Raw genomic sequence first — 22404 nt, 5'->3', positions numbered from 1 at the left:
TTATAGGCATTTATCACATAACATCAGCATATCCAAAAATGTCTCATTAACATAATAATAATCAGATAATTGACTTTTATGGCTCTTGATTAGGACTTAACTGCATTTATATCCCTTGTCTCATATTTGGCTAAGGGGATCAGTATAAAAGGGAGGATACTTCAAATTGGATAGGACTAACTCAATTCATTCAAGAAGTCACCTATTGTGGCACTTTTTGACCTCTATAACAGGTGTTATTCAACTAGTGTTCTTTGCATAAATAGTTGGCGCTCACTGTAAGGCTCTAGTAAAACTTGTTTGGGCCACACAATATTATAAACCATCGAACTCCTCATACTTACAAGATGAAAGCAAGTAGCAATAATTAGGGATTGTAGGGTGTGAGGTTGCCATTAAGGAACTACTCGCCACCTTGGTAGACCTGCACCACCAAAATGAGTTATTGCGGGGTAGCATGCATGCCTTGCAAAAAAAACCAACATCACCCTCAACTAGAGGATAGTGACTTTGAAGACCCTATCAATCCAGAACCTCTTACAGTGGAAATCTGGAACGATCAAGTCCTAGATGATTTCAATTCGCCCTCATTCACCACTTTTGAAGAAAAGAGTGACCCACATGAGCACATCATAACGGTTAACACTTAGATGGTCACGAGCCTTTTCAACGACCGTCAAGGACAGAGCGGGTCGCTGCGAGAGTACTTGGGTCTTTTTAACGAAGAAACCATCAAGGTCGTCCATCCTAAATAGGATATGTTTGTGGGGTCCTTCTAGAACGATCTCAAGGCAATGTGCACTTTAACGATTCGTTGGCCTAGAAAGAGGCGACAATATTGGAGGAAATAATGGCTCGACCACAATGTTATATTAAGGGGGAGACTAATGCGAAAAAGAAGTCAAGGAATGCAAAAGATAATAAACTATCAAAATCATAATCCAATGGGACAAAGAAAACATAGAGATCAAGCATCCTCCAGGAGAAAGTATCATTCAAAACAAATCGGAGGCCATACGAGAATGGATTTTGTAAGAGGCATGTCATACAAAGATCCTCTGAGGGCCTAACCGCCCAAGGGGAATGTGATGGGGATGAATACCTGCAAATGGTGTAAATACCGCATAGTACCAGGTCATCACACTGATGATTGTCACCATTTAAAGTAGGCGTTCAAGAAGCTGATACAGAGAGGTCGTCTTTAGAAATATATATATACAGGATGGTGGTCGAGGCACAGTTAGAAGGAGATCTCTATCACGTTGCTGTATTTAGTATTGTGGAGATATTGGCCCCATCACGTTGCATCATTGCATTTTACTTTTCATAAAAAAAAGGATGTATAAAAACATAACTAGCATTTGCATGTCATTTTTCCAGGGTCATTCAAGAGTTGTCTACGCCAAAAGATGGATATCAACATGGATATACTATTAAGGAAGCCAATTGACGTACCTACACCTAAAACTTTTTCTGTAAACCTTTGACGGTATTGGAAGAGTTGAGTTCTTTGGTTGTTGGCCCTAATCTGAAGAGTTTCAGTGATAGTTATGGCAACATTTTGATTTTGTTGAAGATAGTGGTTGATCTTCATGTTCTTCAAACTCTCCTAAAATTCTATGATCCAGAGCTGCATTATTTCACATTTCAAGACTACCAATTAGCTCCCACTCTTGAGGAGTACTCCATTCTTCTCAATCTCAAGATCATAAATTAGGTTCTCTTTGTCGACGTGCTGAAAGAAATGGATTTTGGGATTGTTTCTAAGGCTCTTTATTTGAGCGTGAAGGATGTGTCAGACAAATGGAAATTGAATAGTGGTAACAATGACCTACCTTCGAGATTTCCAGTGAGGAAGGCGAAAGAAGAAGCTAAGAAAGAAAATTGGATCGCTTTCAACGCACTGTTGGCCGCTATGGTTTATGGGATCGTGTTGTTTCCTAATATACCCAATTTTGTTGATTGTGCTGCTATCTGTGTTTTCATGGGGAGGAATCTGATACCATTCCAGCACGGGAAAGGTGGATCTATCAAGTGTTGTCTTCTTGTTCGGGAGGTTTCAATCTCTTCTGCCTACCAAGGGACCTTTTGTAGATATCAGAAAGACTCTCAAATGGACCCAGAGAGTATTGTCACTCACTTCTTATGATATTCATTGGCAAAAGTACATGATTGATGTTTTGATTGTGATCGTCAGCTGTGGCGAATTCAGTACCATTTCGCTCATTGGGACTAAAGAGTGTATCAACTACAACCCAATTTTTCTATTTTCCAGTTAGGTTATGTCTTGAAAGATAAAATTTTTGACAAAGAAGTGGAAGAATCAGTCTGTTATGAGAAAGGAGCTAATCCAACAATGTTGAAAAGAGTGATAGTTACTTGAGACAAGATCCATATGAGAGCTGAAGCTCATTTCGAAAAGAAGGATGCCATTGCTTTGACTATCTATATTGGGTGGGCGAGGAAATAAGTTGAAACCTAGTTGTTGTCATGGTCGAGAATTTTTGGCTGCAGGTGAGAGAACAAGCAATTAATCTGAAATTCTTTGAGGAACTGGCTGAGAAACTTGGTTTGGTCCACAAGCTTAAGGAGGCACAGGAAGAAGGGCTGAGCATGGTGAGAATCCCGAAGAGATCTTATGATACGATAGAGAAATTTTGACCAAAAAGCATCAGGAATGTTTAAAGTTGCAGAAATATGAGAATAATTACAAAAGAATGATCAAATATTTGGAGAAGCAGCTTATAGACAAAAAGACCAAGTCATCTCGAGTCAATGAAGAGAACACTAGGCTCAGGTCTCAGCTGAGGGAGGTAGAAGGCGCGCCTATGCCAGTCCCGCTTCTAGATTGTCTTGAGTGAAAGACATTGGTCGGCCACTGCCAGTACCTTGAGTCCCACATCGATCTGAAGGAGTACTTTTAGCCTGTTGTTTACCTTTAATGTTTGATCACCTCCAGGATTGTTGGATAGGGTCGCATTTGTGATGTACTTGATCTCTTATGTATTCCTTATGAGCACTTATTCTGTTGTATGGCGTTGTGCCATTTATTTGTATGAACTCTTCCAAATTGATGGTTTTTGAATGAAATGGTGCTTGCTTGCTCGATATATTATTGTCTCATTGTCTGATTATATTTTGTATCATGTTGTACGCCATGTTTGAGGGTTGGATAAACTCTTGGATACATGGAAATTGACAAACATAGCATTCATACCATGCATATATCATACATTTTCATACATGACAGGTTCTACAGATTAGCTTTCTTATCTCTTGCTGTTTTATTGCCAGAAGTTTTCCAAAGACGTATTGGACTAGGAGTAATCAGGGGCGTCAGATGAAACAAATTCAAGAACAGATATCTGAGATGCGGGCTTAGTTAATGGATCAGATGAACACACATATGGCTCAGTCAGTGGCGGAGCCAGGACCCTGGTTTAGAAGATGCAAAAATAAATAAATAATTACTCCTTCTATTTTTTTATTATAAGTCGTTTTGAAAAAAAATTGTATTTAAATATAAGTCGCTTTACAATTCCAATGAATAATTAATACTATTTTTCCTATTATATCTTTAAATATTTATCATTCTCTCTCATTTCAATTATACAAATTTATCTTCCACATGTCATTAATGAAAGATAATTTTGTAAAAACCTTCATAATTCCTCATTTTCATACAATAATTATTATTTTTCTTAATCTGTGTAAAAAGTATAAAACGACTTATAATAAAAAAATGGAGGGAGTATAATTTATTTTATATATATATATATATATATAAATATATATATATATATATATATATATATATATATATATATATATATGTGGAAATTATTATATTTGTTGCATTAATTTAGTGAAAAATATTTTATTTGTTTTAGTCCGGATACTATGGTTTCATTCCTGATGTACCATTTTAAAGAAATGTTAAATTTAATACTATTTTAATGATGAATACTCTTTAACCATGCAACAACATTAATTTACGAGAGAAATGAACTGTCAAGTGTATTAATTTATGAGAGAGGCTTGTCTGTCATTAAATTTTAAAGAGGTGCAATCCAGATTTTTCAGGGTTTCAAATACTAAAAAATACATATTATTAGTATAACTTTATAAAAGTGGTTCATTTAAATCCCCTAAATGCTGGGAGAGGATCCTCTTCATGAAATGACAAACACTATTACTAAAGTTTTGGGATATAATACATTTATATTATTGAAAAGTGTGACATATATTTTGTATATTTTGATTTTTATATGATGAAATTATTAGTAATGGGACTCTCAATTTCTTTGAAGAAATGGAGAGGATCTCAACTCTTAAATGCTATGTTGCTCCGCCCGGACTCAGCTCATAGAGGCGTTGACTAACGTCATTAGAGGGCAGGAGGATTTGGGAAACCTCTGTCTCGTCTCTTTGCTGGGGGAGAGATTATTTGAACCTGGGAAATCAAGATTTTAATTTCAAAAATGTTGATCAGTTATCGAAGCACACGGACTAAAACATCTTTAACAAGTATTTAAAATAGCTTTTGGAGCATTGCTAATTGATACTAGGGATGTGTTTGTTTGAAGGATTAAAATTATAATCCTGGGAATATCATTCCTAGGAATATTATTGCTTGGAACTTTATTCCTATAAATGTGTTTGGCAAATGAATAAAGTTCCTAGAAATATTTTTAGATTTTGTTTTAATTAAATTTTAAAAATTAAAAATTATAAAGTAAATGTGTTAAAATAATATGAGAGTGGGAAGTTATGGTTGGTTATTTTATATTTCCATGGGAATGTAAGATTCCCATCCTTTTACATGGGAATGAAAATGAAGAAACTCATGAACAAAATTTATTCCTGGGAATAAAAAGTACCCGGGAATAATTTATCAAAACTTGAAACAAACAAAGAAATATGTGAATTCCAATGTCACATTCTCGGAAATAACATTTGTATCTCCGAAACAAACACCCCTAGGTATAATAAGTTATTTGCTATTTTAATTTTCTTTTCTTTTAATTGTCTTGTCTTTTAATTGTTTTCTCTTTTAATTCTTTTCTTTGAATCACTATCTCTGCTATGTTTAGTAGCATAGCCTTGTCAAATCAAGAGATAAAAGTTGCTTTAATTCAATCCACGAGAGGGGTGGACAACGGGCGGTTTAGGGCCCTACAACCTCACCCGAAAAAATCATCGGTTGGAAAGTATCAACCCATTTTAATCATCGGTTCAGGTGGTTGGCGGTTTCGACGGTTTGCGGGTTGTTGGGTGAGTTGACTCGGCTTAACTTCAAAGAAATATTTTAAAAGAAAAACAAACGGATCACAGTAAAAATCTCACACAAAAATACTTGTTAGAGAAATGCTAAGCTTACATAAAAAAGTTACACTACACCGTATGTATATACGGTTAGACCTGTTTTTCTATTTTTTTAATAATTGTTCTCCAACATTGATTTCTGTGCCACAATAAAATGGATTGGAAAAGGCTACGGTGTATATACAGTGTAAGTGAATTGGGTGTATATATAGCACACCTCATACTTGTTAATATGTTTCTCACACCTTTTGTCATTAACAGAAGAAACAAATATAATCAAGGATTAAATTTAATCACAGTAAAAATCTCAATAAAAAATACTTGTTAATATATTCATCTTGGCTCTTCTCTTCAAGTTTTATACACTGATATAATACCAAATAAATATAATCAAAGACTAGTTTGTTGTTGTAGATCTACAAAGTACTAACAAAACAAATATGTGGAGTTCTTGTGTTCTTCTTTAAATATCCAAAAAATAATAAGTTTGTTATAGAACTAAAAAAAAAAGGAAAAGAAAAAAAAAAGTAGAAAGAGATGATGAAAGAAGAAAGAAGATAAAATGATTAATGGCATTGTTTTATGTACAATAGCTCTGCTAGAACATTGAATTATAACTGTAATAAATATAATAATAGTAGTATCATAGATATAGGCATGGTTCAGATGAATAGAATTATACATAGCCTGCTATTTCACGTGACAAAGGCATTGAAAAGAAGACATTTTTGAGTATTCACTCACATCACAAAATAAAAAATTAATTAAAGCTACTAAAGTGCATTGAATTTCGGGCGGGCTCAGTTATTGATTATAGATAGTACTGCATGCTTTTATATTAATGAAAGTAGCATAGCCTTGTCAAATCAATAATAGTCCATTTTCATATCATAAATATAACACCACCTTCATCATCCAAATCACAACCAATTAGTCTCAAATAAGTTTTCTATCTCCTCACAACCACAACAAAATTTATAAACAGACGAAGGAAGAAGAAGGAAGTATCTCTGCAAATCTAGTGAGTCACCACCGCGAGTTCCAGCCATCCACACCATCACAGTCGCTGCATACATCTCTCTCTCTCTTTCAGTGTTCTCCTCCCAGGTTTAATCGTGGTAACTCCCAGATTTTTTATCGTGTTACCTCCTCATATATTAGTTATTATTAATAATAAGTGTTATTTTTTATTTGTTCCACTTTTGAAGAGTATGCATGTTTCTTGCTTGTATGTAATGGATTTGATTGTATTCAAGAACTTTGTATTGTTTTTTATTATTTATTATTTCAAAATAGCATGATTAAAATATCATTATTCAATTTAAATGTAATTTTTATTAAATGATAAAAACTAAATATGTAATTTGAAAATCATAAAACAATTATTTTTGGAGACAAGAAAGATTGTTTCAATGAGTACAGAGTTTATTGCGAGTTCAACTTTTTTAATCTTAAAAAATATCCTAGTTTAATAAATTTTACCATTCAACTCATTTAAATATTTTATAATAAAATATATTAATTTGTTCACGATTAAATTTTTTTGTCTCAATATAGGTGTGTTCAAATTAAATTTTTTGTGTCTCAATATAGGTGTGTTCAAGCATGGAAGAAGGAGTCTTGCAAATATATGCGTTTTTAGAGAAGTAGTATTAGGCATGAGCTGAATTGGTAAATAGGTAATTAAAAATTAATTTTATTTTAATTTGTTTTTCATTTATATATTTTTAATCTCTACTTTATATGAGAATATGCTTTTAATTTATAGATTATTATTGATATAGTTTTAAGAAAAAAAATGCAAATAACCAAGTTAAAAAAAAATTATTCAAAAAATTAGGTTTTAGGAAAAATTACCTGGGTAACGGGGGGTTCCCTACACATAGGCGCCACCCCCCATGGCGCCAAGGTTAAAAATGTTCATGTATGCGCCACCCTAGGTGGCGTCATAGTTGAAGGGGAAATTAGGGATTTCTTTAAGTGGCGCCTATGTACAAATTTTGTACATAGGAGCCATATAGGGTGGCTCCTATGTGTTATGGTATTTTTTTCACACATTTTTTAGCTGTTTCTCACATTTTCTTTCATTTTTGCTGCCATGGCTAACTTGCCAATTTTTAAGAGAGATGGTCATGTATTTTTCTCTGCAGTGAAACCGCAGATTAAAATGAAATTTTGGAACATTCACTCCATGAACTTAACAGGGTTGTTGTTACGGAAAAAAGGATATTGATAGAAAACATTCATTCATTAATTAAAAGGTACATTGAAAGTCACTAACAGAAAATAAGAAAACTAAAACATCTAAGAAATTATAACGGTTAAAACGGGCCGAGTTACTGTGCATAAATAATAATTTATGCACCATGCATAGATTATTATGGATCATTAGATCAACATCTTAATCTAACAGTGAAAATTAGGCATATATAAGACAATTGCTAAAGAGGAAACCTAATCTGACCTAATCTCATTCTCTCTCTCTCACGATTTTGGAGCTTCGGAAACCTGACCCAACAATCTCTCTCTCTCTCTCTCTCTCTCTCTCTCTCTCTCTCTCTCTCTCTCTCTCTCTCTCTCTCTCTCTCTCTCTCTCTCTTTCTCTCTCTCCGCCACCACCATCGCAGTACCTTCACCATCACCATTGCAGGACCTTCACCATCGCCATCGCAGGACCTTCACCATCGCCATCCACAACTATTTCTTCAAAATCATCTAGGGAAGATTAACACTTTCTTACGTTTAAGTCAGATTAGGTCACGATTTTGTTTCAATTTGTGTTTGAGTTACTACGATTAGGTTAGATTAGGTCACAATTTTGTTTCAATTGTTGAAATTATAAGTCTCTGAATGTTTATTCTAAATCAATTATTTGAGTAATATTGAGTAATTTGATTGATTAACTTGTTTAGGTAATGCATGTTGATATGTAACTTGCTGAGTTATTAATAGACTAATTTGAGTAATATGTATGAAATAGAGTAATATGTATTGAGTAATGAGTGGTCTACTTTGAGCACTATTTGTAGCAGGCAAGATTGAGTAATATACATGGTTGAGTAATGAATGTTATGGTTTGATTAATATGTGGTTTGTATTGAATAATCAGTATTGAATCATAACATTGAGTACTGTGAAATAGAAATTGAGTAATGTGCAATAGCTTATGTGTCATAAAATTGAGTAATGTGACACAGAAATTGAATAATCTGTAGTAGGTCTTGAGTAATGCATGATATCTTAGCGTAATTTATAATGACTTAGAGTAGTATGTGTTGGATTTCAGTAATATGTTTCTAGATTTGAGTAATATGTTTATGTGTATGTAGCTAGGATGAAGATCTCCATTGTAATATTATCATGTGACATCAACTGAGTGGTGTTGAAATAATTGTTTGATCTGCACTCTTTATGCAATCTATATTTCATATTTCAAATATTAATGCATATTGGTTGATTGACATGTTGTTAGCCTTTTAATTTCTTGATTGAGAAATTATAAACTCAAATTCGCACTTCAGTTGATGTTTGGTGTTGGATACTAAGGTTAAAATCTTAAGGCCAAACAAATAGTTTTAAATATCCAGCGTTTAAGTTCTTAGAAGTAAGGATTTGAATAATCTGTTTTTGGATTTGAGTAATATGTTGTTAATATTGAGTATGTTCTGTTCCTTACTTTCTGTTCTTGTTATTGAGTAATATGTTGTATGGACAGATATGAAAACAAGATTTGCGACAAGAATTGGCAACAATGACCATTCAGAAGATTTTGAGACAACAGAAGAGGAAGACTTAAATGATCGTACTGGTGCAGTTAACACAGAAGAGGAAGAGGATGAAATTGCTGATATGAGAAATAAGAAAAGCAAAAAAACTTCATCAAGGATATTGCATAGGTGTTTTCCTAAGAAGCTGACAGAATTAGTTTTGTTGTTGAACGAGGGAAAGAAAGATCCTAGTAAGAAAGAAGACTGTATTAAGAAAGAGAAGTATATTAAGGAATGTGGATTTGGCGGATTGTTGAAACTGAACATCACCATTATCCCGGGGGTATTTGTAAGCTGGATTTTAAATAACTTTGACAAAGATAGGGGAATGGTTGTCAATGAAAATGCAAGAATTACTGTTGGAGAAGAAGATGTGAAGAGGGTATATGATTTGCCAAGGGGTAAGAAGATAATTGATTTGGAAAAGGTTGACAAATCAAATAAAGAAATGTTGAAGAAATTTAAGGACTAGCTCTGGTACATAGGGGAGACTTATGATAGTATGATCAACATACATACCAATGTTTTGTATGAAAGGTTGATGAAGTTTGAAATCACAAAGAACAAAGCTTGGGCAAAAGGTTTTATATTATTGGCTATCGAAACCATTCTTTGCCCAACTACTTCATATTTGGTTAGTTTGAACTATGCTACAGTGTTGAGCGAAAGTAAAGAAAGTTAGTAACTACAACTGGTGTCAACACTTAATTCAACATGCCAATGGAGAGATTAAGAAAGATGCATGTTTTGGGAAAGCAGACTTCCACTTTCTTCTAGTATGTAATCTATTAAAATATTGTTATCATTGAATGTATCCTCTTTAAATTTTATTGAATAATTAGATTTAATATCTTCATTGTAGGTACATTTTTTAGATATGGTGCAAACAACCAAAAAGAAGAAAATAGTTGAAAAACCACCAAGTTGTAGTAAATGGGAGGATGATATTGTGAGCTTGGAGTTGAAGAAAATAAAGGAGAATGGAGGTTTCAACAAGGTGATCGTTCTTGATAAAAAAGATTGTGATGTTCCAGAAAGTAGTAGAGCAGAAAAAGACATGGATGATGAAGTGATGCAGGCCAAAATTGCTGAGACTGCAAAACGTAGTAGAGAGAAAGTGATCCAAAGAAAAAGGGAAAAAGCGAAAGACACAATATATGGATGATGAAATGATGGAGGCTCATTTGGCTCCACATGACTACGCATTAGAAGAGGTATATCTGAACGAAATACTCAATATTTAAATTTAGTAGTGTAATATATTAGCAGTATTGAGTAATGCATAATATATGACCATTCATTGTTATTTGAGTATCGAGTATTGTGTAATATATGACCATTCATTGTTATTTTAATATTCAGTATTAAGTGTTACAGTTTGGGTTTTGAGTATTGAGTATTGCGTAATATATGGCCATTCATTGTTATTTGAGTATTCAGTATTGTGTAATATATGGCCATTCATTGTTATTTTAGTATTCAGTATTACAGTTTGAGAGTACATGTTTAATATGTGGCTATTCATGCTTAGTTTGAGTAATATGTGGCTATTCATTTGAGTGGTTTTATGTACATTACAGGCTAAAAAACAAATAAAGATTTGTGATGAAAAGCTGAAGTTTTGGGCAAATTGGAAGACTTATTGGGTCAAACAGGCAGAGGAAGCTAAGTCTTCAATGAGAAAAGGAAAAGAAGTTGGAGATAAGGAGCATCGTTTTGAGACGGAAAAAGAAGTTGGAGATAAAGAGGATGATGCACATGAGCCTAGAAATGCAAGTCCTAAATAGGTTGAGAGTGAAGACAAGGATGATGATTCGGATCATGGGAATGAAGAACAAGCTGAAAATTTAGTTGATAAAGAGGATGATGCAGAACAGCTTGGAAAAGAAGATGATGCAAATCAGCCTGAAAAAGAAAGTCAAGAGAAGCATGGTGATACAGGGGAGATGAATGATTATGATTGGGGTCAGCCTTCTTTTGATATAGGATTCAATACTCCTATATCATTGGAAGTAGTATTACCAATGGAAGAAAGTAGAAAGTCACCACCTGAGCTGGTAACATACACACTTATGGAGAACGTACCACAAAATGAACAGTTTCCGCTTCCAAAAAGGATCTCAGCGTTGTCACAATACTTTAGATCCCCATATGTAATGCAAATGAAGAAGGCAAAATTGAGTGAGGAAGACACACAATTGGTCACCTATGCCTGGACATTGGCAAAAGTAGATGGAGGAGCTATGTACGTTGATTTTTTTATTCCAACCATTTAATTTTTTTTTTCAAGAGAAGCCCATGTAGTGGCTGAGTATGCAGAAGATTTAATAAGACAGCTCAAATACATGGATTTTAATGATATAGACATCGAAAATCCTGAATATGTAAGTACATTTTTGCTTAATATTTGTGCTAGTATTGAACAATATGTAGGATAATATTCAATGATGTTTAAGTAATATGTTGATAGTATTGAGTAATATGTTTTGATTAATTACAAGGTTAGCTAGAGAGTGGGATAGTATTGAGTTTCATGTTGATTATTGTACTCATGGTTTCTTTTCATCATTACATTGGTTTTTCACAGTTTATTTGAAGAGTCACTATGCTGCATATGTGATCGATTTCAAAGAACAGAGGTTCAGATTTCTGAATAGTTGTGAAAAGTTCACATTTCGAAAAGAAGATGAATGGGACAACTGGGGGAAGTGGAAAGTGAGATATGGGATGGAGTTGATAAATGCTAAGAGAAATGAACCAATAGACTTTAGTGAATGGAGTTGGGAGGGTGTGAAATTGCCTTTAAAACATGATAGGAAATCATGCAGGCTATTTGTTCTCACATATATTGAGAAATGGGATAGCAAGCAAGCTGCAATTTGGGATTTTTTTAAGCATTGGGATATGATGACAAATGAAGATCAAGATGATTTCATGGAGATTCAAAGAGTAAAAGTGCTGCTAGACATCTTGAAGCGTGAAGACAATGAGCTGCTTTGAAACTTGACAAAGTTAGCCCTGAACTTGGTTGAAGAAGAGGCAGCATGTGCTATGGAGATGACCTCGAGAAAGAAGCCGAGAAGAACAAAAAAAAGATGAAGACAAAGAAGTCAGCCCTGAACTTGGGTGAAGAAGAGGCAGAATGTTCTATGGCACATGACCTTGAGAAAGAAGCCGAGAAGAACAAGAAGAAACTGACGACAAAGAAGTCAGACCTGAACTTGGCTGAAGAGGTCGTAGACAAGATCGAGAAATAAGCCGGGAAGAAGACAAAAAAACATAAGACAAAAAGGAAAAAACTCTATATTGAATTGTGTAGTAAGAATGTTGGTGTTTAGTGAAAGATAATTTTGATGTTTAGTAACTATATTGATTAGTATTAACTAATGTTGCTAGCTTGAATGTATGTTGGTAGCACAATATTGATTAATGTGGCTGGTTAGTTTGACTAATACTTTCAAGTATTTAAGTAATGACATTGCCTATTTTAGTAATCTTATTGCAATATTGAGTAGAGCTTCCAATATTGAGTATTGAGTGGTGGGTATTGAGTGGTGAGTATTGAGTATTGAGTAATACATGCTTAGTATTGATTAATATGTCGCTATACATGCTTTGTTTCAGCAATTATGTTTTAAACAGGTGCATGTAATTTAACTAAGAGAAACTATCGAAGATGGATGCATAATAAAGCAGAGTTTTATTGTGTTAAATAAGTTCTTTGAGCTCAATTCATTTTATTACTATTGTGTTAAATATGTTCTTTGAGCTCCATTCATTTTATTACTCTACTTCAAAATCAAGATAATTCCATGAACCATATTAATAAAAAATCGGACAATGAACAAAAATGTGAGTTATATCATTATATAGAAATTAGTAGTTGAAATGACACACAAGTGGATATCCAATTTTACAACTCTTTCTTCAAAGAATATATGACAACAAGACGAAAACGTGCAGCTATCCACATTTTTGGGACAGTCTCGACGATTAGTTAGGTTTTACACGCTATAAAATATTCAAAAATTGAAGATAAGAAGTTTGGGTAACTGTGTTTACAAACTTGAAACTGTTTTAAAGAAGCAGGAGGTTAAACTAAAGAACATTCTAAACTAAATTGAAGCAGGAGGCTATAATTCAAAGAAACTTTCTATGTGGGCCAAAAGAATTGTATATTAGAGTAAAAGATTATGAATCTAGTCACTAGCATGCTAAACAAATTCACCTCATGAAGTGAGGTTGTCTTTCCAGTAACTAAAACAAAATATTGAAAATTTCAAATAGTAGACAGAAATATACTTGTCTAAAATAGAGTACATTGCAATGGAAAGAAATTAATGAAAATCAATCAACATTGTTCATTGTTAAAGCTAATTTTGCAGCATCTTCTTCTTTCTTTTGTTTCTTCCGTTGTGCGATGAATCTTTGTCTCTCTCTAGCTAACTCATAATCACTTTTGAGTCGTTTCTTATACCTGATTGGATTGGGTCTCTTTTTGAACTTTTTTGCACTAGAATCAACTACAAGAGGTTCAGCAACACTAGTATCTTTGCAAGATGTAGACCTGGAAGATGAAGGTTGACCGGAAACACCTTTAGCAACAATCAACTCTTCCGCTTGCTTCCCACATTCAATTGCAGTATTAAGAAAAAATTGGCACGCATCAGGGTCCATGCAAACACGGGTTATAATCTGAAGCATAACACCAGAAGCTTGTTGATATCTTTGGGCAAAAGTAGTATCTTGAATACCTCAAATACTGATGGGTTTTAAAGCATCAAGGGATGGACTAATTCCTTTAGTCCAACGCTTCAATATGTAGTGGTCAGGTATGGACTTCAAGGATTGGTATTGGACAGAACTCCCTAAGAAGTCTAATATCTTGAAAACATGGCGACATAAGAATCCCCGGTTCTCGAACATCCGACATGTACAAGTAAAAATCTTGTTCCCAATATCTACAATAACAACCCTCTCATCAAGTCGCAAAGGATCTTGATCATTAGGAAGAAGGTTTTCTGGAACTTCTTCGACCAACATATAAACATTCGCAGCGGCATCATTATCAAAATCCATCTCATCGGCATCACGAACAAGTTGAATCGTAAACACTTTGAAAACTCTATTAGAAATTGAACTTCTTGACGTGTCCTCCTCATAATAATATTTGAGAGAAAGATCATATTGCTTGTGAATGAATGCAAACGATGCTGGAGTATACTTGGCGACAACAGGCCTCATGAGTTGGCTGTTGGGATAATTGTTTCTTGGCTTAGTATTGGCAGCCTTGAAATCACAATCAGCATGATTATCTCGCATTTTCTCAACCATAACATTGAAATGGATAAAGAATTGCACAAGTGAGTGGTCTGGCTGAAGAAAGTGGCGAAGAAAGGCATTGAACGACTCGCTTAACTATGTGGTCTTTAAACCGGCAGTGAAGTGTGATTTCACCCAAGCAGAAGACCATTGAGTACGATTACGATGAATCTGGACAAGCCAAGTAAATTCAGAAGTAGCTTTACCACCAAAACAATTTTGAAGCATCTTATTCCAATTGAAGTCAAACTCTGCCTCATCATCAACATTCGAAACCAAGTGATGTAGTTCGTCAAGAAATGCACCATTGCAACGAGAGCCTAAGTTGGACTTTGCATTCTCCCCCATGTGCCAAGAACACAACCCATGGAAGACATCGGGATAGATGTTTGGAACTGACTTCATCAAAGCACAAGCTTGGTCTGTATAAATTGTAATGGGTTTCTTATTTTTCATGCACTTCAGGAAAGTGGTAAACAACCAATCAAAACTTGCTGAAGTCTCATCGTAGAGCAGGGCACAACCAAATAATACACTCTTACAGTGATTGTCAAATCCAAGGAACGGAGCTGGTATGTATGACAAAAACATATAACGAAAAAAGTTAAAACAATGGATGTTATCAATATAAAAGCAGTGTCATACCTAAAACAATGGATGTTATCAATATATCTTTGTACTAATATATAATGATGTAATAATAAATATGGTAGAGAGAATATATCAATGCACTGATAATTGCAAAATAAAATGGAAGCTTGATATAATAGTAGTGAAATGAATATAACACAAACCTAATGGACGATACTCCGTGTTTGTTCGATAAGTTGTGTTGAAACTGATGAGATCACCAAATAATTCATAGTCTTGCTGCATGATTGCATCTGGCCAGAAAATGCTAGCTATGTTCTCTTCAGAATCTACTTGGATATCATAATAGAACGATGGGTTCCTCAAAGCTTCATTTATAAGATATTCTTGGATAATAGTTGCATCACCAATGACCATTTCCTTTTGTCGAACAGTGGTGAGAAAGTTCTTTAAATCTTGGAAGCAATACCCAAGGTTCTTTGAACCACCAGCTATTTGACGCATAACTTGAAAGGAGGATCTTACAGACATGCCTGATTTTGAATTTATTATAGCAAGTTTTTTTTAGGCTCACTAATCTCTCGAGCCGATCTCAAGTAAGGCGAATGCTCGGGTTTATGGAGAGGGTGGTTATGAGTAACATTCCATTTGTATATGTGATAACCTTTAACATTGGAATCATACTTCAACGAAATACTAGCTAGGCAACCAGTCCTTTCCTCGGGAAGTTCTTTCTCTTTCTGATATTCAATGATAACAGGAGTATCCGAGTTTGTCTTGTTCTTAGGATCCGCCCGACTCCCATGCTTGAAACCATGCTTGTTACAAACATAACGGACATATTGCACAATGTCCGTTTTTTTGTTACGAGAATCATAGAAGGAGTGCAAATTTCTTCTCAAAGAAAATCCCTTTTCATGAGCGTATTTAGCGTAGAAATCCTTGATTGATGAAAGGTCGTGGAAGACAAAATGTTGCCACGATTCTTTATTTTCATCGAAGATTGAACCAACATCTTGAGTGACATTTGTGGAAGACGAAATCTCATCCATTAGCAACACAACCTACAAAATACAAATTACAAATTTAATAATAGGAAAGATATATATGCATATTCAATATTATACAATAGTCAGGGTTTATCTATCAAAATATATTGCACATTTCTCATGGAATCCTAACATTACTCAACCATATTACACATTACTCAATGAATTCTTGCATTAGGTAATCACATATTGCAAGAAAGAAATTTAGAAATTGAAGTGGGAATTCTAAAATTCAATTTAATATTATACAGTAGTCAAGGTTATTCTATCAAAATATATTGCACATTACTCACGGAATCCTAACACTACTCAACCATAGTACACATTACTCAATGAATTCTTGAATTAGGTAAAACAATGAGTTTTATAAAAATTCAGAAATTGAAGTGGGAATTCTAAAATTCAATTTAACAAGTGTAAAATCCAATACCTATGATTTCGTGGATGAAAGTGAGCTGTGAGGAATCACCAGAATGCGTTATTGCTGGCGGCGAAGAATGGCAACGGTGATGACGTGTTGGGAACGAAGCATGGCAACAGTGGTGATGTGTTGGGAAGGAAGGATGAAGACGGTGGTGATCGACGATGCAGGCGGTGGCGACGGTGCAGACGGTGGCGACGGTGGTGAATTGAGAAGAAAAATACGTTGAGTCGTTGAATTGAGAAGAAAAAAAACAATGAAACGTTTTCTTTCTGTTTTTAGGAAATATATATATGGTGATTTCTAGCCATTAGATGAAAATATTGATCCAAAGGCTTAGGTTAGCTTATGCATGGTGCATAAGTAAATCTTTATGCATATTAGCCAATGCCGGCTAAAACAATGTCATTTGGTCCATGCATCATTTGAATGCAATCAATGTCATATTCCACCTTATTCCAGAAACGTTCCATTTTTCCAGTCACATCAGCGACCCTTGTTTTAAGCCTCGTGATGCTTCTGATCTGTTCGTCGGATTCGTACTCCCCGTCTAAAAAAGACATGAGAGTCCTCTTGAGTTTCTTGATGGAAGAGATATTCCAAAACATAACCGGAATGGGAGGTTTGACGGGAGAGAATATGACATGTCCGTTCCTTCTGCGATACTCTGGTTCAGGTTCAAGACGCCATGTTGATCTTCGGGGCGGGGGCTTGTTGTTCGGTGACATCCATCTGGCCTAATGCGGGGCATTGTTGTGTTTGTGTTTGGTTTTTGGTGTTTGTGTTTCTGTGTATAAATTCAACCCTAGGAACCCCTAATTTATAATAGTAGTGGGTAGAAAAGGAGTATTGTTGTGTATTGTTTACAAGCACGCCTAACTTGTATGATAAATGTCAGCACACTGATCAACGCCTGACTTGACGGGACTAGACGAAAGCATGCATATTTGACTATCCAAAATACAGACTGACAGTATGGGACATGAAGACAACTTCACTACAAGACAAATACATGAGTAGTTGATTTAATTAAAGATAATACAAATAAATAATTAGTTGATTTAATAAAAGATAATACAAATACATGAAATACTAGTTGATTTAATAAAAGATAATACAAATACATAAGTAGTACAAATACAAATATAAATACATAAGTAGTACAAACACATGACATACAATTAATTGTTGGTGGAGGTTGCTCCATGATTAGGACATGCATTTTTATTGTGCTCGACTTGACGACATATGCCACACTTTCTTACCATTTTCTCATGATCATCCATTTCGGTTCAGATGCGTGTGCAGTTGGGTAGACCTTTTTTCTTTCGCCGCATGTTGTCATTATGCCAAACCACATTCCCCTCATATGCAGGCCAATAATCCTCTTTTGCCATCACTTGAAATGTATTGTTGTACACTCCGAGCAAGGTATCTGCCTTGTAAATGGGAAATAAAAGTGATAAGGGATCTTGGTGCCCATACAAACATGCTGCTATGACATGAGAGCAAGGCATGTGAAAGGCGTGAAACTTTCCATAGTCGCACCACTCTTCTTCTGTAAGAACCCTGTATTGTTGTCTCGGAAGGCCCTCATTATGGTCAATTGTTTCTTTGACACTGAAGGTCCGATTGAATCGGTCGTAAGATGTAACATTGTGGTTGTTGGCTTTGGCAGATTGTTCTTTCATGAATTTGACGCAGGTTTCGCTGAATACTTGTCCGTATTCTAAAACTGCACTCCACCGCTCACCTCTTTTTGTGAAAAGAGAAGTCATCCTAAAGTAGTTTGCTTGCACCAAGGTAGTAATCGGAAGGTGTCTGATGCCCTTAAATACTCCGTTCATAGACTCCATAAGATTTGTAGTCATGTGCCCCCATCACTGCCCGTTGTCGTAGAATCTGGTCCATTTCTCTCTAGCTAGATTATCTATCCATATGCCTGCATCTGGATTTGACAATACGATTTCACGTTGATAATATTGGAACGTCGGTTGAGTTAATGCATATCCAGCATTGACAAGAGTCTTCCGAAGAACCTTATCCTTTATCTCTCGCATAAAATTTTGTGTGATATGTCGAATACATTAAACATGCGTTGAAAGTGGGCCTTGCCAACTGTTTTCTGGATGTTGTACGCACTCTAGATGGAAGCATGCCTATCTGAAATCAAACAGAGCCCAGGTTGGAGAGCAACGTGTGTCTGAAGATTTCTAAGAAAGAAACCCCAACCTCCCACAATTTCTCCTTCCACAAGAGCGAACGCAACAGGAAAAATGTTACTATTTCCGTTTTGTGCCACAGCCATCAACTAGGTCCCCTTATATTTACCATACAACCAAGTGTCATCTATTTGAAGAATTGGTTTGCAATACGCAAATCCTTGAACACATGGGCGGAAAGCCCAGAAAAGCCTGTGAAATATCACATTTCCTTGACGGCACGTTCCGTCTGAAGATGGCGCCGGAAGGGTATCTAAAATAGTAACGGTTCCAGGAGCATAAATCTGAAGCGCAGATAAGAAACGTGAAAGTTGTTTGTACGAATCCTCCCAATTGCCATACACGAGTACGATTGCTTTGGTTTTTGCCAGCCACGCCTTTCTATAAGATGGAGTGTAATTGTAAGTTGCAACGATATGAGAGATTATCGTTTTCACCTTTACTGACGGATATTTGTCTACTAGAGGCAAGATTTCTTGACATATAATATCATAACTTAGCTTACGGTGATCTTGGGAAACATTTGTGTTAACACATGTGTGATCTTGGGAAAAAGATACTATCACCCAGGAGTCACTTCTCTTCCTGTATGATGCAGCCAACCTGAATCCACAATCAGGGTATCTACACTTAATTTTGTATCTCTTAACATTGTCGCGATCAACTCTAAAATCAACATTGTTTGCCATATGAAATCTTTTAATGGCCATGATACATTCCTCCCTTGAACGAAATTTGTCTCCAACTTTTAACTGTGCATCTATTTGAGTGTATGGATCATAGAAAATATCAGACGATGGTTCATCCCCATCCAAGTTCAAGTTCCTCATGTGCACTGGAGGCATATACACTTGATCTGGTGGCACAACAACGTCCTGTTCGTCTTCAGATTCCTCATTGACCATGTGATCAACTTCTATTTCTGGTGCTTCTTCTTCTTCATCTACGACGTCGACCTCTGCTTGCTCGTCGACCAGTGAATCAATGACTTGTGACTCCACCAATTGTGAGGGTTGAACTTCTGGTAAAGTAACATACAACTCTATGGACTCGTAACCAGAATACTCATGATTGACAAACATATTCTGCAGGTCTTCATCATCTTTGAACTCAACTTGGATAAACTTGACCGGGTTGTTCCCACGAAAAAATCGATATTGATAAAAAATTTGAAATACATCACCCCGTACAAGCTTCGTCTCTAATCTCTTTTTGAAGTAACTAAAATTTGCTTTTCTATTTAAAGAAAACCGTGTAACCTCGGTGTTTCTAAACAGAAAACCAACATCTTCGCGAACATGGGTCTCACCAAAAAATATGAGCGTTGATAATGTATTGTGGAGAGGCCATTGTTGAGTGTGTAATGAGATATGCAATTTTTCACATAAGTAGTTTCCTTTATGTAGACGGACAATGGGTGAACCCGAAAACAATATTATTTGAAATCTGCTTACTGTACACTCACATGCGGAAAAAGTTGATGAGATGCATGCATGTATCGTCACAGACGTGTACTGTTAATTTGAGGTATGCATGACATTGTTGCACAGTCGACTTGACTTGACACAGCCATACTGAGTTGCGTATACAACACACATGCATTTTCGGTCATACTGCGTTACGTATTCAAACAGCAAACCCTAGGAGAGAAAAAACAAAAAAAACTCACCAAGAAGGAGCCACCTGGGGTGGCGCATAAGTGCATTTGTGTCCTAATTTTTACAGGAAGGCGCCACCTGGGGTGGCGCATATGTGCAAGTTTGCCCTAATTTTTACACTAAGACGCCACCTGGGGTGGCATATATGTACAAATATGTGGTCCCCGCGTGAAAATCCTAATTTGTCCTATTCTTATGCATGTGACCTACCTGCAACATGCAGTCTATCCTACATGCATGCGACCCTATACCTGCAGCATGCAGACTATCCTGACATGCATGCACCCCTTATGCAACAAGGTAAGCCTTTTTCAATTTGATAACTCTCTTTTAGAAAAAAAATCTAAAATAACATGTTTGCTCTTTTTTTGTTTTAGGTTTTGTGGTCCTCAGTTGAATTACAGCAGGAATCAGAGGGGGAATATTATATTGTATCGGCAACTATTGGATAACCTGCGAGCTCAAGATGTATAACCACTAAACTTTTTTATGATGCGTATATATGTATTACAAACCATCTTCAGAATAATATATTATATTCTTTTTTCCTATGCAGTTTAATTTGAGACCATACTTGGGGCTCGAATGTAACACCCCATATTTTCCATTATTTAATTTAATTGGATTTTAAATTATTTAATTGGATTAATTGGCATTTTCGGTAAATTATTGAAGAATATTGTAGAAAATAAACAATTGGGCTTAGTGTAGTGGTTAGCAAAGCGGAGGTGTTAACTATGTAAGCCTTATTGAGATATTTTCTATTTTTCATAAAATAAGGAAATTGGAAAAAGAAGGAAATTAGAAGCAAAAGAGAAAGTCTGAGAAAAAGAGAAGATACGTGAAAAGGAGAAGAAGAGGAAGAAGAGGACCTTCAAAGATTCGACTCAAGAGGTAAGGGGGACTCTTCGGGTTAGTGATTATTATATAATCAGGGGTAATGAACTGATTATGATTGTTGTTTGGTTCGATTGCATGTTTTGGTTTTTGGGGTTTTTGGGGTTTAGGTTTTTAATGTTGAATTGATGCAATCGATGGATTTGATGAATGGTTTGGTGTTAAATGAATTCTAAAAATGTGTTATATTTGTATTATAATATGTTAATTGATGAGTTTTTGGTATGAGACTGTTTTGGTGCGATTTGGATGAGATTGGGAGAAGAAACATGTTAAAATCATAGAAAAATTCTGCATCTGCGATGAATGCGTCGACCTAAGCGTCAGATGCGTCGACCTAAGTGTTAGTTTGCGTCGACCTGGGTGACAGCATGCGTCGACCTATAGGGTCAGCATGCGCATACCCGAGGGGGACAAAAAATCCAATGCGTCGACCTGAAGGGGGGTTTGCGTCGATGCATGGCAGCCAATTTTTGACAAATTTTCTGAGGGGCATAACTTTCAAACCGTACATCCGTTTTGAGAACCGTTTTGAGCGTTGCGAAGCTAATTTAAAGCTCTATGTGATGAATTGATGAAATGGGCAGTGGCCCTAGTTTATTTTAAATGGTGATTTAATTTAATTAATGGACTATATCATTGTGTACATATATGTGTGAATGTAACAATGTGTTGCTGTTGTGGTGGTGTAGCCACTTGAATTTCAATTGATTGGGTGGTGTTTTTGACATGATTATATGTGATATGACTGAATGATTGTTAATACATGTGCATGCTTATTGGTGATGAAATGGTGAGTTGTAATGAGACGGTGCAAAGCATTGGATCGGTGATGTTATAAGTATGTCATATGTGTACATTCATTCATATGCATTTTGGTGATGGATCCCGGTGATGTTGTGGATCAGATGGTGGGCATAATTCCCATTGTGCGGAATTTGTGCCGGTTGGACTGTATCTAGATGATTAAAGATCAGTTGGATGGGTTTAGCCCATGTATGGTACCACATGCATAGTGTCGGTCATTCATGTGCATGATAATATAGTATGATCAAACGATTGTGCATTATACTTGGTGATGTGTTTGTGTTCGGTGCTTGATCAGTTGTTATAAATCTGAATACATGTTGTGTTTGGGTGAATGATAATGCT

The 22404-nt window shown here is 35.5% G+C and overlaps 1 protein-coding gene, 1 long non-coding RNA gene and 1 pseudogene across 2 annotated transcripts; 1 reads left to right on the top strand and 2 right to left on the bottom strand.

Moving 5' to 3' along the window:
• Positions 1–6188: 6188 nt before the first annotated feature.
• LOC131653655 (uncharacterized) lies at positions 6189–12378 on the top strand. The gene is made up of 6 exons (XR_009299127.1): positions 6189–6443; positions 6919–7004; positions 9041–9868; positions 9955–10306; positions 10673–11476; positions 11680–12378. It is a non-coding gene; the product is annotated as an uncharacterized LOC131653655 (long non-coding RNA).
• A 2132-nt stretch (positions 12379–14510) lies between these two features.
• LOC131651109 (protein FAR1-RELATED SEQUENCE 5-like) lies at positions 14511–17761 on the bottom strand (annotated as a pseudogene).
• Positions 17762–18786: 1025 nt separating this feature from the next.
• LOC131651108 (uncharacterized) lies at positions 18787–19779 on the bottom strand. The gene has a single exon (XM_058920778.1). The coding sequence runs from the start codon at positions 19777–19779 to the stop codon at positions 18787–18789; it is 993 nt and encodes a 330-aa protein (XP_058776761.1).
• Positions 19780–22404: the final 2625 nt, after the last annotated feature.

Source organism: Vicia villosa, linkage group LG2, assembly GCF_029867415.1.
Source record: "Vicia villosa cultivar HV-30 ecotype Madison, WI linkage group LG2, Vvil1.0, whole genome shotgun sequence".
NCBI lineage: Eukaryota > Viridiplantae > Streptophyta > Magnoliopsida > Fabales > Fabaceae > Vicia > Vicia villosa.
Note: the sequence above shows the minus strand (reverse complement) of the source record. Positions and strands in the feature narration are given on the sequence as shown.

Bases quoted from the DNA above. Each gene is read 5' to 3' on its own strand.
- LOC131651108 (XM_058920778.1), bottom strand. From the start codon at position 19,779: ATGTTTGTCAATCATGAGTATTCTGGTTACGAGTCCATAGAGTTGTAT.